This window comes from Trematosphaeria pertusa (genome assembly GCF_010094035.1).
Source record: "Trematosphaeria pertusa strain CBS 122368 unplaced genomic scaffold BU26scaffold_1, whole genome shotgun sequence".
Taxonomy (NCBI): Eukaryota; Fungi; Ascomycota; class Dothideomycetes; order Pleosporales; family Trematosphaeriaceae; genus Trematosphaeria; species Trematosphaeria pertusa.
In genome coordinates, this window is record NW_022987212.1 from 2,879,298 (window position 1) to 2,894,224 (window position 14,927).

At 52.4% G+C, this 14,927-nt stretch overlaps 7 protein-coding genes across 7 annotated transcripts; 4 read left to right on the forward strand and 3 right to left on the reverse strand.

Moving 5' to 3' along the window:
* Positions 1 to 453: 453 nt before the first annotated feature.
* Positions 454 to 1,408, reverse strand: BU26DRAFT_513402 (uncharacterized protein). The gene is made up of 2 exons (XM_033827613.1): positions 1,296 to 1,408; positions 454 to 1,230 (listed from the first exon to the last, which is right to left on the reverse strand). Exon 2 carries the CDS (start codon positions 981 to 983, stop codon positions 720 to 722), a length of 264 nt encoding a protein of 87 aa, XP_033691599.1. The 5' UTR covers positions 984 to 1,230; positions 1,296 to 1,408; the 3' UTR covers positions 454 to 719.
* Positions 705 to 1,494, forward strand: BU26DRAFT_513403 (uncharacterized protein). The gene has a single exon (XM_033827614.1). It carries the CDS (start codon positions 1,044 to 1,046, stop codon positions 1,329 to 1,331), a length of 288 nt encoding a protein of 95 aa, XP_033691600.1. The 5' UTR covers positions 705 to 1,043; the 3' UTR covers positions 1,332 to 1,494.
* Positions 1,495 to 2,290: 796 nt separating this feature from the next.
* BU26DRAFT_25378 (uncharacterized protein) lies at positions 2,291 to 5,108 on the forward strand. The gene is made up of 4 exons (XM_033821173.1): positions 2,291 to 2,838; positions 2,890 to 3,446; positions 3,496 to 3,965; positions 4,016 to 5,108. The coding sequence occupies exons 1-4, from the start codon at positions 2,649 to 2,651 to the stop codon at positions 5,088 to 5,090; spliced, it is 2,292 nt and encodes a 763-aa protein (XP_033691601.1). The 5' UTR covers positions 2,291 to 2,648; the 3' UTR covers positions 5,091 to 5,108.
* Positions 5,109 to 5,544: 436 nt separating this feature from the next.
* BU26DRAFT_25362 (uncharacterized protein) lies at positions 5,545 to 7,857 on the forward strand. Its single transcript, XM_033821171.1, has 5 exons — positions 5,545 to 5,573; positions 5,630 to 6,289; positions 6,343 to 6,466; positions 6,511 to 6,986; positions 7,039 to 7,857. Exons 2-5 carry the CDS (start codon positions 5,690 to 5,692, stop codon positions 7,711 to 7,713), a joined length of 1,875 nt encoding a protein of 624 aa, XP_033691602.1. The 5' UTR covers positions 5,545 to 5,573; positions 5,630 to 5,689; the 3' UTR covers positions 7,714 to 7,857.
* Positions 7,858 to 8,600: 743 nt separating this feature from the next.
* Positions 8,601 to 10,163, forward strand: BU26DRAFT_574872 (uncharacterized protein; the record flags this gene model as incomplete). The annotated part of the gene is made up of 3 exons (XM_033834339.1): positions 8,601 to 9,218; positions 9,251 to 9,410; positions 9,472 to 10,163. 3 exons carry the CDS (start codon positions 8,601 to 8,603, stop codon positions 10,161 to 10,163), a joined length of 1,470 nt encoding a protein of 489 aa, XP_033691603.1.
* Positions 10,164 to 10,538: 375 nt separating this feature from the next.
* On the reverse strand, positions 10,539 to 12,462 carry BU26DRAFT_599261 (uncharacterized protein; the record flags this gene model as incomplete). Its single annotated transcript, XM_033835085.1, has 2 exons — positions 10,539 to 12,106; positions 12,216 to 12,462. 2 exons carry the CDS (start codon positions 12,460 to 12,462, stop codon positions 10,539 to 10,541), a joined length of 1,815 nt encoding a protein of 604 aa, XP_033691604.1.
* Positions 12,463 to 13,134: 672 nt separating this feature from the next.
* Positions 13,135 to 14,695, reverse strand: BU26DRAFT_445488 (DUF1688 domain-containing protein). The gene is made up of 4 exons (XM_033824589.1): positions 14,519 to 14,695; positions 14,131 to 14,458; positions 13,902 to 14,075; positions 13,135 to 13,842 (listed from the first exon to the last, which is right to left on the reverse strand). Exons 1-4 carry the CDS (start codon positions 14,672 to 14,674, stop codon positions 13,205 to 13,207), a joined length of 1,296 nt encoding a protein of 431 aa, XP_033691605.1. The 5' UTR covers positions 14,675 to 14,695; the 3' UTR covers positions 13,135 to 13,204.
* Positions 14,696 to 14,927: the final 232 nt, after the last annotated feature.

Consider the following 14,927-nt stretch of genomic DNA (forward strand, 5'->3'; position numbering starts at 1 on the left):
GGCTGCTCTTACGTCAGTTTTCGTGTGTCTTCGATGAGGGATGTAGAAGCATGGGTAACTTACAGCTGAGTAAAGGGTATGTTCGAAAGGCTAACTAAAATGCAACGCAGAAAAAAGAGCTCAGACGAGCTATTACAAAATCAGATAATGCGCCAACTTCGGGCGCTGTGGATAGGGACGCGTGCGGTTGTAAGGGGAGGACGGGCCTCATCGGTAGGGGCAAAGGGTTCCTGGAGGAGGTGTTAGCGAACTGCTGTGGTGATGGATGGTTTGCAGATGGTCAGCTGCCGGTGGTAGTTGCCTGACGGCGTTTACTATAGTAGGTTGAAGGAGTAGGAAGTTACGCGTCAGCAAGGCAGATGTGCGACGCAGAGTTAGGATGGATGGCTGGAGCGGAGAGGAAAGAAGATGATCCTGCGGAGAGAAGAGTCCAGCGTGGTAGTGGCTTATCTAGTGGCTTAGTTTGCTCTTCGATTGCTATTTGCTAGAGAAGCAGCAGTGCTTCTGGGTCAGTTCGATTGTTTCGGCTCAGGAAGTCCGAGGAGAGATTGTCAAAACAGTATTGTAATAGATTAAAGGCTTGTAGGGTAGTTGGATACCTCAGCTTGTCGATGAAATCTATGGGGGACATCTAGCGAAGCATCAGGACCACACCAGCTTTGACTGCTGAACCGATCCCATCTGAGTGACTCCGCGTAGTTCCCCTCGAAGTTTCTAGTTCAATAAATTGCGATAAATTTAGATATAGTCATAGCGAAGTTTGGGTCCCTTCCGGTTGCGCAAGGATCTAACCAGGCTGTGAGGTTGAGACAAGCGCGGAAGCGACCCGAGAGCGTGCGAGGTAAAACGGCATAGGAACAACGAATAGATACAATAAAGACAAGTACATGAAGCGAGAGTAGGAGTCGTTGATGTTCGGTCATCAAAAAGGGTTTAGCGCCGCCAAGCCCGTCGCTCCGATATTTCCTTCTACCATCCGCCATTCTTTTCTCCATACATACATATACCGGTCTTGAGGTTCGTTGAGGCCAGTATTCCTTTTCATGGACCTGTCTCTTTCTGATGGACCAAGAGCAACGGCCGTTCTAATCCTGGGGTTCGTCTTCGCTGGCTTTCGAGCCGGTCTCGGAGCCCCGGGTTCGCTTTACGCCTACATTCATCATCTTCGCACTCTTTCAGACGGTGATTTTGGACCAGTTGCGCGTATCGCTGCGCGAGTCATCGTCTTTCCTGGTGTTATTGATGAGCATGTGGCTCAACGGGCGGTCTGGGCGGTGCCAACGGTTCCGACTCACAACCCTAGAGAATCACTGCTCTTCGAGGCACTCTGATGACAAGTGCTGACTCCGTGCGGCGGCGGTGTCGGCAGAGGCGCAGACCTGCATGCAATATGGGAGCCGCGACACTGATACGAGACCATTACTCTTGTCGAGTATAGTGGCAAACCGCTCAGCGTGTACGAGCGTAGCCGCGTGTCACCGCTCCACTCGGCTTCCGCTCCGCCCTAGATCTATGGCCGCTAGGAAAGATGGGCGGGAGGAGTACCCTAGTGACCGCTGATGGAAGCTTAATCAAAGTTGATATCACTAGTCTTCCTCACCGCCCTGTCTGTTAACACCCTCAGCATCGTTTTCACGAGACCGGCCGGAGAAGTCAGGAGAGGTCTCGCAGGAGCCATGTCAGCGGGTTGACTCGTTGGGGAACCGGAGCGGGCGGTAGCGAGAAGCATCGATGGCAGCAGCGTGACACACGTTGCACAAGGCAATAAAGGGTTCCTACAGAAGACCGCGTCGTGCAGAGGTTTAGCGGAGGTGAACAGCCGCCGTGGTTCGTCTGATTGGATGGAACATCTCGCGAAACTCCACGAACGCGAGAAACACCGAGTCGGGTCGGGGCTCGCGCTTCCTTGAACTTGCTCCCATCATCCCACATGCCGGCCAGCTGAGGGATTCCCCGCAACTCTGGTTCCGACTCACCGGCTTGGAGAGGCACGACTGGGCAGCAGTCGCGTGGAAGCTCAGGATACACACAATCAGCTGAGAAAAAGCACTTTTCTGCCTGCAGCTCTGGCGCATTGCAATTCGCCGGATACACGTTGTTTCGACGTCAAACACACTCGCCAGATATTCCTGTTCCGGGCATTGCCTCGAGCGCTGGCCAACTCACCAGCGGTCCTCGGGTCAGAACCTGATGATCCCAACCGATCCCTACCATGTGCAGCGCCCTAAATCCTCTGAACCGGGATCGCCCACCCGCTTGAGTGACGCGCCTTTCGGGCCTAAAATGCCACCGCCCTCTTGATGGCGCTCGTAGGCATGCGTCTCACAGCAGCATGGCTGATGAAGGAGGCGCTGGAGGCCTGCCAACGCGTTGCGCAACGGTCAGCATCTAGCAGGTCCGCCCGGAGGCGCTGCGAATGAGAGCGGAGACTGAGCACCAGACCTGTCCTGCATCCGCCGCTTTCCCTGATCGTCTAGTGGAGCGACTTCTCAGCCCTGTCATATCTGAACTTGCCTCCGCTGCTGCGGGTTAGTGGCTTTCGCATCCTTCACACGTCGATTGTGATCATTGCTCCTTTCCGTCTCGAGCACCCACGACACTATCACGACTTCATGTCTGTACGCTCCGGGGAGACATGAAAGCCGGTCATGGCATTCATACGGTTGTGCCTGTTCGCTGCGCTTAATTTTGCAGCCCGGTCGCTCCAAGCGAAAGACCCCATCAACGACTTCTGTCGGCGATGGGGGCACCAGACCGCCCAGGTTGACGGCAAGCTCTACATAGACGGAGGCCTGGTAGCATGGAACCCTCTGTCGGCAAACCCTCTCAACTATACCAGTATGTTTCGTTATTGCAAGCATACGAATTAAGCTGACACACATGCCGCAGACACATGGCTCCTCTACAGCGACCTCAACTCCTCGACCCAGAGCGTGGGCATGCCCAATCAATATGCGAACCTGACGAAGAACTCCACCGTTCCGAACGTATCTGGGGGTGTGCTGTGGGCAGACGAGACAAATAAGTGTTTCTACCAGTTTGGTGGGGAATACCAGAGCAACCCGTCCGACTTCAGTTTCTGGGCCTATGACACAGTCCTAAACCAATGGAACGAGACGGAGTACACGAGCAACGTCAACGAGCTACGACGCGTGTCTTTCGGTGCCGGAACACAAATTGAGGAGCTAGGTGTTGGGTACTACTTCGGAGGATGGATGAACAACCTAACAATTCCAAGCTGGGCCGGACCGCCGATGGCCACCAGCAACCTGATTACGTTCGACTTCACGGATGGAACGTTGAACAACAATACTGGACCCGACGGTGTCGGCAGAGCTGAGGGACAAATGGTGTATCTCCCAGCATCGGACGGGGGTTTGCTTGTCTATTTTGGCGGCGTCGAGGATCCGCACCACAATGGCAGCTTCGTGGCGGCCAATATGAGCGTCAGTCAGGCATCCTGCATCTACGCGACGTTTAGTTGACCTCTTCTAGACCATCCACATCTTCGATGTAGCTTCGTCTAAGTGGTACACCCAAAATGCCACTGGAGATGTGCCGCAATCCCGACGACAGTTCTGCGCAGGCGCTACCTGGGCTGATGATTACTCGTCCTATAACATCTACCTCTACGGTGGCTTTGGCGTCGAGACCGTTACAGGGTACGACGACGCATATGTTCTGACCCTGCCTTCTTTCACGTGGATCAAAGCATTTCCCACCGACAACAACACGCAAGCCTACCCTCATGGAGGCTGTTCCGCGAACGTGATAAATAGAGATCAAATGATCATCATTGGTGGCTGGTTTACTAACTCTGATATTTGCGATTCTGCGGAGTCGCAAGGGCAGCATAATATGAATCTCGGATACAACGGCCCGGCAAACACCCTATGGGATAAGTACGATCCGAAAGTTTCGAAGTATTTCGTGCCGACTCCGGTAATCTCCGCGATTGGCGGCGGGTAAGTGGTCCTTCTGATTTCGAGGTGTAGCCGTCCCTGACATTATACAGGCCTACCGGAGGCGCAACGGCTACGAAGCCCAGCAATTGGGCCAATCCCGATCTCGCCGTCTACTTCACTCGCGTCCCAACGTTCACAGCCCGAGCAGCCACACGTACCATCCCCAGCGGCACTACAAGTCCTTCGAGCACTGGCAGTTCCAGCAAGACAAATGTCGGCGCCATCGCAGGCGGTGTGGTTGGTGGCCTTGCGGGTCTCATACTCATCCTGTGCCTGATTCTCTTCTGCCTCCATCGCCGCAAGAAAGCCCTCAAGAATAAAGAGGAGAAGAGGGTGAAGGCTCCGACACCGCCACCTGCAGAACTCGCGGCCACATCTCCTATCCAGGAGATGCCCTCTCCCGGCGTTGCGAAGTACATGAGCATGCAGCAGCAGCCGGATTCGAGGATGCACCCTGCCTATTCAGGGCCAACCTCTCTACATTCTCGCTCCCCGAGCGACGATTACAACAGCCCAGCGGCTCCTTATCCGCCTCAACAATACCAGTCCACCTCACCAACTACTGCAGCACCTTACCCGTCCCCTTATGGACCCGATTATCCCCATCAGAATGGCTACGCGCCTTATTCCGACAACCCAAACGCTTATGATACCCAAACTTACGATGCTAATGCCTACCCGCCTCCCTCAGCCGCCGCCCAACAACGCCAGTACACCTACCCCTCTCCTCACTCCCCATCACATCCTCCCTTCGCTCCGACGCAGCAACAAGTCTACTACCCACCGCCTCCCGAACCTTCGACCCATTCTCATTCCCACCATTCTCACTCCCGCTCACATCACTCGTTCTCGGATCGGATGGCAAGCCCGGAGGGAACGCAGTACAGCGGCTCTACCGAGACCGGACCGATGCCGCCCAGCACAACGAATACGCCCGCGCAGTTCTACGCGCAACCCGTGCCGGTCAATGGGCAACATCTTATGACCGGGGCTGCGGGTGCAGGTCACTCGCCGGGCGGATACGGTGGGGAAGGGGGTGTGAAGGACGATGGTAGTTTCAGAGGCAGCATCGATAGTAGGAGAAGACCGGTCAGGGGAAGATTCGTGGAGGTGGATCACATGTGAGCGGCTCCATGCATATACCACATGTTGGCATGAATCTAGATACCACCAACGTACGTTGAGATGAACGACAAAAGCGGAGGTTTTGAGCGATGATCACATGCATATTTGCATACATACTGGATACACGGACGGATAGGATTTGGACTGGGATTTGCTTTTGGGATATTTATAGGAAGCGAGCATGTACTTCGCTCATAGCATGGCGTAAGAGATGGAGTTTTTCTATGGGATGAAATCGGATAAGCGAGGGATTTGGTATGCTCTCTATCAAGCCACAGTACGTATTGGATCTTTGGAATGTAATTTGTGTAATCTAGTTCAAATCTGATGTGTTCGAACCTAGCCATGGGCTTCCTGGACCTCATGATCGCCGTCTCATTCTGTCAGACTGATTCCAGTTGTCAGAATCCCATTATGCGGAACTTCCCATCCGAATAACCCAACACGAGGCCACCAGGCTGCGAGGTCCGGTTTCAGAATGCGGTGAGTGGAGGGGATTATGCCCAGGTTGCAACTTGCAACGCGCTAACCCTTTTCAGCTGCGGTGATGGACGTCGGTCGAGCCTTCCAATCAGCGCGCTTTCGTTCAGCCTTCCGACATGATCTCGCCTCATCATCTTGGCCCAGCTTGCAAGTATATAAACACGAGTCTTCTCAATCCACACCTGCGTGCGGTTTCACCTTCCTCTCACATTCTCGGAGTGATGGACCCAGAGCGGACGCCACCTCCATTGAGCCCGGGCTCACAGCTTCTATTCTCTCTTTTCACGACCCTGAATGAGGATGAGTGTGTACGCGTTTTTGCCGAAGCAGAACCCAGCGCCTTTGCTCTCCAATCTGGCAATGGTCATGACGCCCTCGATTCTCGCTTTTATGATGCTATTTCGGAACATTCACTCCCAGGAAACGCCGCTCGTTCGCCTGTCCCGCCGTCCCAGCCGGAGTCGCATGAATTGTTCGGGGAGCAACCGGCCCTTCGTGCCGCCCCATCGCCGACCACTGCCCAGGGACCGCTGGCTCGCAGACGGCAGAAGTCCAAGCAGCAAAGGGCTATTCCATATGGAGAGATATGCTTTAGTCTCTCCGGAGAGCCAATCAAACCACCGCGGCGATCTGCGTTTACAGCAGAGAGGCGCAAGGAGGTGAACGATGTCCGGAAGCGAAAGGCTTGCCTGAGATGTCGTCTGCTTCGGCGATCTGTAAGTGCCCGACTATATGCTTCGAAGTTGATAGCCAGACTGATATCCGCAAGTGCTCCGGAGACGACCCTTGCCGACGCTGCCTAGAGGATGCACAGGGCGCGGCAGGTTCGCGAGTGTTGATGTGGATGGAGTGTGTCCGCCCATCCTTGAGAGACATGAGTACCTTTGATACAGGCATGGAACCTCTTTCCGATCTGGAGCAAGACTGACCAGTATAGTGACCTGCAAGCGAAGTCACGCAGACCTTTTAGTGATCTCCGATGCCCTCTTATCCTTGGAGACTTGGAACACCACGCTCCCGTTTCACCCGGACCCCGGATCTGCCTCCCGGTATTTTGCCACTTGGTTGGCCGAGGGAACAAATCATTCGAGCTTCTACATTCCGCGCTTCTTACGCTCCGAGCAATTGTTTCGACTCGTCGAGCAAACTCTTGCACCCGGCTTGACCCGTAGACTTCAACTCCTCTTGTACCTCACCAAGAAGATCCATTACTGGGGTCCGGGAGCTAAGCATAAAGGCTTTGATGCCGATGAGCTGCTCTTCATCCGGCATGAACTGGGCAACGTCATGCTCAAAGAGGTCGAGGCCATACTCAGACCAGCTCAGCTCCAGGAATCGGGACTTGACAAATTACACGCGCTGTTTCTGGTTCTCTTTGGGCTCTCATGGGCGGTCAGATACATCTTCATTGACGTGAGTGCATCGTGATCTTTCCTGCCCCATGACTAATGTATTTGGCTTGCAGAAGATTCTGAATGGGGAAGTCGTCCAGGAAGGATTAACGAGAAATGCGGAAGCTTTAATCCGCTTACTCACGCATTATCTCGCGTATATTGGTTCGGTGACTGGCCTCATCAACTCTGCTTCTGTCGACTCCATACTAAAGCACTGCGATTTCTCCTCAGTTCGGCGAAGTACCAAAGTCCGCGAGGTAACCCCCGATAAAAAGATCAATGGCGATGAGCCAGAGATACATTTCCAAGGCATACAGGAGACCCCAGTGCCTCCCCATGTTTGGTGTGTCCTCTGTGGTGCATCTTCCGACTCGCTCAACGCCGATGGATACTGCAAGAGCTGCCCCCGACCGTGGCACAAACGCGAGCTCACATCCAACGAGATGGGACGATCGGGGTTCAACGAGCCCACATGCGAACCTAAGGTTGATGGCGATTCGAGGCAGCTATCGCACTGGACATTGTACTTTCTTCAGGAGGAGAGTTTTGAGATTTACAACCCACAAACATGCCGGTCTTTCGCTTACAAGTACAAGCCGGCCACTCAACTCGCGCGATCCCCCAATCCAGCTCTATGCTCACCCCCGACCACCTCTCGTCGACGTCATCGGCGCTCCAACCGTTCGAGATCAGACGAATCGCCGTGCAGAGCATGTCAAGGTCCAATGCCAAGAGACGGCCAGTAGTACGCTCAGATGTCTGTCTAGCATAGGAAGTGTGCGTGTACTCCGCGTTTCGCCGGCAGATTTTGGGTTTATTTCGGAGGGGCAAGCAGGGTTTCTGTCTCTCTAATGATACCACCTTCAACACTTGTTTCAGGGTTAGACAATTCTATTGGTATGAAACCATAACGCGTACGTACCGTCAAAGGCGCCGCGGGTTTGCTTCCCGTCTCGCTGCTTCTCGTTACCACAATATGACAACCGCCACACCACGCTGTTTTCATCGCTACGCGGCATAGGCACAAGCGCTCATGCAACGTTCATGCAGTGATTCGTCCTTCTTAAAATGGCACTCGCCCGCTCAAGGTGTGCCAGCACGCCTCCAACGTCCCGCGCCGTCCGCTCTAAATTGTCGATAACTTGGACCTAATCAATACTGCTCGCGAGACGACATCAACACGAGAGGAGTTATCATCAGAGAAGCTTAAAGCCCTACTCGGATCAAGCTTTCCAGCGTATCACTGTGACCTGCAGCGCTGGGGTTAGCGCTTACGGCGATAGTTTCGTGGAGGAAGTCCTCCATCAACACGACTTCAATTCGACCTCACAATTTAGAGAAGTGCCGTCTCTCAAGACCGTGAAGCTGTTTCTGACTTGGCTCGTCCGCACATCAAATCCGATCCTGGATGACGCGGAGGGGTTCTATTCTAGGAGTTCTGTAGAGGGTGTGATTAATTTGAACCGCTCTTGTAAGGCATCAGGTGTGATGTTTCGTGACATGGTTTACTCTTGATGGCTACGTTTCCCAACAGAACAAGTCCCATGGAAGCATTTTGATTGAGTCCCACTTGATACGTTGTTACCTTAAAAGGCGCAATTTTCCACCAAAAGCGCGTACAGCGACGTATTTAATGCCCATCCCGTCAACTGACAGCGAGCTTATTTTTCACTCTCCTGCCACCACCTTCGAAATGCATTGGACATCGCTAGCCGCAGAGCTCAGAGGCATGATCCTCGAAGCGCTGGCACATGAGGGCGACGTAGCACACTGTGCCTCAGTGTGTCGAGAGTGGCAAGCAGCTATTGAACAACTCAACTTTCATTCACTCAAACTCACAGCCCGGGACATTCCGATCTTCAAAATAATGGCAACACGGAACCTTGGCCTGATTAGATACATCTGGTACTCTATCGAACTTCGGAATTACGACTGTACGGAATGCGACCTGGACGAAACAGAGGATGTAATGGATGCCAATCGGGCCACTGTCGAGGATGGCATGCGGACGATGTTCTGTGCTCTTAGCGAACGTCTACCTGATGGAAATATGACGCTCGACATCAGCATTCATTCTCCCTCCGGCTCACAACATCATTTCAAGTACATACGCTTTGAGCCAGCTAACACACTTAGCTCACGCGATCCCCTGAAGCCTTCGTCACACCATGACTCAGTGCACAGCTCATCAGCTCCACTTCCATCTATCGCTGCCATTGACCGGATTTCCCGGACATCGAGTTTTCGGAGGGTGAGGACGATTTCTGGACTCCTGTGCCCCAGGTTCCTTGCGTTACCCATCTTCTGTTGCGACGGCAGACACGTCGACGATGGGATCCTGTCGCTCTCAGTCGACTAACTGCCCGCCTCCCAAATGTACAAGATATATGCTTTGAACCATGGAGGGAATGGGGGCGATTGAACCAAAGACGCATGGACATACGTAAGTGCTGCCGGTACAACATGCAACCGATGCGGAATGTATCGCTAATTCTCTCCTACAGGCTCGGAGCGGTTTCTTAAATCCCTCATCCCCAACAACATGGAAAGAATGATCACATTCGAAGACTTGAACGAGACATACATATCTGCCAATTCAACCGGCCTCCACGAGTCCCTAGATGCAGAACCTATTCGAACAGCAAGCACACAAGTGACCAAAGGACTCGCCGAAGCAAGCCTCGGTCTCCAACACTTGTCTGCAGCTTTTATAATAGACGCAAGTCAATTTTGGGAAGTGCGCCAATCAAACTGGGTATGGGAACAGCTTCTGACGTTATCCCTTACCTCTCGCGATCTCGTGCCACATACAGAACCGAAGGACATTAACGGGTTGATCCATTCGGCGGCACGGGCAATCAAGAAGATGCCGAAACTTCGAATAATGGAGCTCTGGAATGGGGGACAAGGGCACGCTGCTGTGTTCAGATACAAGAGTGTCAAGGCTGGTGGCTGTGCTAGCATTGCCTGGCGAGGTAGTTGGAGTTTAAAATTCGAGACCGGAGTGGTTACAGCATGGGAGAATGTTGCAGGAGCCAGCCACGCTGGGTACCTGCATATTCAGAATGAGCTATTACGACCCTTGCAAATCCGATCTCATGGGGAAGCGGTCCTGATTCTAGAACTTGAGACCGAGGTGGCTTGTCCCGTGTCGATCCAGCAAATTCACAGAGAGCATCTGCAGATTACGACTTGATCGTGACAATTGAAAAAGACGGATGTTATGGGACTCTTGCGCTTGACATGGTCGTTTATGCTTAGATGCATGTGCCTGTAGAGGCATAGGGATGGGCAGGGAAAAGTCATTCACAATCAATCCGGTTGTACAAGAAAGAAAACGGGCTCGAGAGCGACGATGATAGATTTACAATACCATAGGTAATGAGAAGAGGTACTAGCATTATCAATACATCCAAGATTGAGCAGAAGAAGAGCGAAACAGAAGAATTCAAACTAAACCAGGGTATCAATTGCCAAAAAGCAGAATAAGAGCACAACAGTAGAATCCAAGCGAATTCCGGGTATCAATTTGCCAAAAAGAAGAAGAAAAGAGAAGAAAGCCCGAGATGATTCATTTGGACCTTGGTGACGACATGGGAAGGAGCTGAACATGGTCGCCAGACTCGTTCAGGCCTTGCTTCTCTTGCTCCAATGTGAACGCCTCCCGGTTGTCAGGCGAAATCGTCTTGAGCCGCACGCGAATACTTCCGATGCGCTCGTCAGGCATCGTAGCAGCCCTCTCCGCTAGCGCAGTGCCGCCTTGCGACGCGCAGAGCATAACGCTGCCGACGTCGTCAAGCTCCATATTGGCCATACCCTTCCACAGCCTAGTCCACGCCGCCGCTGCAATCCAGATCAAAAGTATGATCGTGTTGATGGCTAGCACCGCGACAATGTAGATCCTGTCGCCGTACGTTACGGTCGGCAATCCTACTTCAGCAACGACTGGTACGGTCTTGTTCGCTCCAATGAGCCTAGTAGCTGATAACATGCCCAGACCGTTGTCAAAAAGAGATGCAATGTGGTCTTCCAGTCCTCGATATACTGTGTCAGTACTGTTGTCGCCGGTGATCATCTTCAGTTGGTTGATGTTCATTACAATGGAATGGCCTAACTGGGATCCGAAAAGCATACCTTCGTCGGCGGAGTAGCGACAAAAAGGGTCGTCCAAGCGCTGCAGTACAGTATCGGTGTAGTCGGGCCAAGTGACTGAGCGTGCCTCTCTCGTGGAAACGGTGCTGGCTGTGGCGTTGACCAGGACGGAGATGTTCCTAGCCTGGTAGTTAACTTCGCACTGAACCTTATCGAATTGATGGAAATCCCAGTCGTTTAATGTGGTATTGGTATCCACTGCGAGAGACATGTAGGTCTTCTTTTGCGCAGGGTCGTATTGCTGAGCCCAGGCGAAAATATCTTGTCGCTGGGACGTCTGCTGAGGATAGCGTGGTAATATATAGACTCCATTCGCGAGCGATCCATTCGCCGTGAACTCGTGATAAGATTGGGCGTCGTTGTTGACTAAATATGAAATCTTGAACGCAGAGGATTCGTTGCGCCCGCATGCAACTTCGGGGAGGAATCCAACTTCTTGGTAGGAGTACCACGTTGGGTGTATCGTCTCGGGTATGTCGATCAAACCGGCGGCAGCGCCTACGCCATAGCTCCGATTAAGATAACGGTACCCCGTTTGATCAAATTTTCTACGGGAAGAATCGGGTTTGCTTGTGTTCGACGCAGTGCTTGCTATCTCCAGGAACGTGCCACGTAGAGTCGCAACAGATAGGTCGAAAGTGAACAGACCTTTGTTAGTCATCCAGAGATCGCTGAGCCCATATCCATTTGTTTTGGGAGCATCTGTGCTTCCCGAATCCCATATGGCAGACAGATTCTGTGATTGGAACGTTGGAATATGCAGGATCCGTGTCGTCTGCGTCTCCGCGATAGTAGGCGTTATCGCGCCAGCCCAGAGAGCACCTGGGAGGAAAGAGAACCCAACAAAGATAATGGAAGAGAGCCAATATGGCCATCGTGAATTCCAAGCAATGCTGGGCGTTGAGGTGGAGACGATTAAACGAATAGCGTCCAGGGAGGAAGCGTGTACCGGGAGCGAGACTCGAAGAGAGGACGTATTGACGTAACCTAGACGCATGCGTAAGCGCTTGTTGTGTAGGCTAACACCCGTTAGGAGCTGTGGGGATTATGTTCCCTGGACCCGTTTAAAAGCAAGGATGATAGAGGAAAGACCCACCTAGGACATGGACTTGAATCAGCCCAAGTGCTTGAGAGACTATCTGAACAGCAATGGCTATTGTCGACCGGTGCTCGAGCACAAAGATCGCAAAATTTTCCGAGCTTCTCCATTGACCAACATTCAGGGCAGCGAGTGCGATGATAAAAGCAGTCGTGATGATCAGCCCAAGGCTGGGGAGGATCCAACTTGCCGAACGTCGCAGGGGCTTCGTTTGACCCAAAGTCTGTGGATACTGGCGCGCCATGCTTGATATGCCGGTGGGTATGTTTCTGATCTAGTCGAGCTAAGGTCGTAGGACGGGATATATCTATAGTTGTCGGGACGGGGCGTTAGCCAAGGTGGGTAGGGGCGAAACGCTTCAGTACTTAATCATCACGAATCGCGATGAGTCGAGAGAGCAGAAATTTTAGTTTGAGCCGTGTGACTGACATAATGCAGCCTTCTTGCCCGTCCTTTTCAGCTCAATTACTCTAGGATATGATCTCCACAGATCGTCGACGACCAACTTGAAATCGAAAGGGAGGCATGGCGAAGTATGCAGAGTTCGGGGCTTGAACGGCTGTGGTTCGCTGTCTCCATGCTTACTGTTACACAATGGAGGGGCGCTCCTTGATACATCCAAGGCAACGATGTGGTGACGATCAGTGATCCTTGTGATGTACAGAGCCTCATCTGCTCTGAAGGCGCGGAATCGCCGATATATAGGCCATGCGACGAAAGTACTAGCCCCAAGCGCTAGCCTGATCAGGACCTGGGACTACGCCATCTTTCACGCCGATTTCACGACCAGATTAGGCAAAATCAGGATACCCTAGCTCTCATGGTGTGCGATTCGCATAAATAAAACGTATAGTTTGTTGCACGAGTAATCGTACTATTTGTAGGGCGATCCTTTGAATTTGGAGAATTCTCTACTGCCAGAGCCTAGATCAATCACTTGCAGCTAGTATAAGAGCCGTTCTATTCCTTCAGGCCGACCAAAAGACTCAGAACACGGTGCCATCGCTTTGGATGACGATTGGACTCGATTTCGTCTCCGGACGACGCTCTGCCGCAATCTCACGACCGGACTTCCACGTTCCAGCCTCAAGTAGCTGCGCCATAGTCAAATGAACTCCACCCATACGAGACAGAATCATACTATATAGTTTGTCAATCAGGACTAAAGTCATGGCCCGCCACTCAACAATAACATCATCCCCTGCCTCGAACAGTGGCAGTGGCCCGCCTGAAGCTTTCAGTCCTCTCTCAAGTGCTTCCTTCTTGAGCGAGAGCGCTCCCAAATCAACGAAGAGACCACCGTTGCGGTATTCGGCCAAGGCGGTCAGTGACTCGGTGTTAGTCCAATGCAGGCCCAGTATCCGCTGGAATGGTACCATTAGGGAGTAGGTAAGCCATTGAGTGAGCTTGTGGAAGGGTTGAATGGACTCCACGTCGCTTCCATACGGGGTCGAGGATCCGGCCTGTCGCTGAAGAACCTCTAAGGGCCATGCGTCACCAATGGGGTGCCCACCGATGGTTGTGCGATCTTTGGGCCAGATTGGGATGAGAAGAGATTGGAGAATGTCCCAGAATATCATGATGTCGAGTTTCGAAGTTTCGTGAGCAGATTTGACCATCTGGTCTACGTATGTCCTTAGTAATCCTTTTGGGATAATGCAATATACATATAAGTGCACCTACCGACAAGATTTCCTGGACGGCCTTCGTCGCCGAAGACATCTGAATGGGCGAGCAATGATCTTCCCAAACTCCTAAGCAGGTCTGCCCGAGACTCAATTCCCAGCATGGGGTTATGGTCCGAGATCTGGAACCCTTCTTCTAGTGCGTTCGTCTTGAGCTGTTTTAGGCCGTTGCCTGCGAGTCGCCTAAATTAGCTTGCTTGCAAACTCAAAAGACAACTGACAATTACCGTCAACGAGTGGCCCCCTTGCATCCTTGTCCGTAGCGAAAGCCAGCGAGTTAAACATATACAAGCTAGCCACTGCAATGCCTTCACTGCGTTCGTACTTTTTGTCCGTCCCAGGCTCAGTATAACACCAACGATCACCAGCTCCAGCATCCAAAAGCACCGAGACGAAGAACAAGTCGACCAGGCGACGAGTGGTCTCGAGATCATCGCATCCATCTTTCTTCCAATTGTGCATTATGTGCGCGATGCGGGGAACATTCCCAACTTCGAAATGCTGCCAGCGACCATGCGGAGGGATTGAGTCGAACTTGTCTGGTCCAAAATCGCGCTAGCGAGAATAGTTAGTGCGATCCTTGCCATAGCCTCGGTGGGTGAATCTTGAACGGACCTTGATGACGGAAGTTACGTAGTCTGCAACGTCGTCCATCCGATCTCCGTGGAGGTCGAAATGGTTCAGCTGCCCAGCCTCTGCAGCGTCTCCTACGATTGCGGCTCGTTCGCGTATTGCACGAAGCGATAGGAGGTATTCGATATTTGTCCCCATCTTGATTTTAGGAAATGCAGGTAAGGTGAGCGGTGCAAATTCGTGCTGAAGATAGTGCGGGGTTTGTGTGTATCTACGCCACATGTGGCTGCTTAGAGATTGATTGGATGAATCCCCTTACAGCCTCATTCACGGCGAGCCGCAGGCTGAAGCTTCTCAACGATACGCGTCTTCACTTTCTCGAATCCGAGTATCCCGAAGCGGCCAGGAGTTTTCACATCTACTGATACATTATAAGGTTTGCACATGTGCT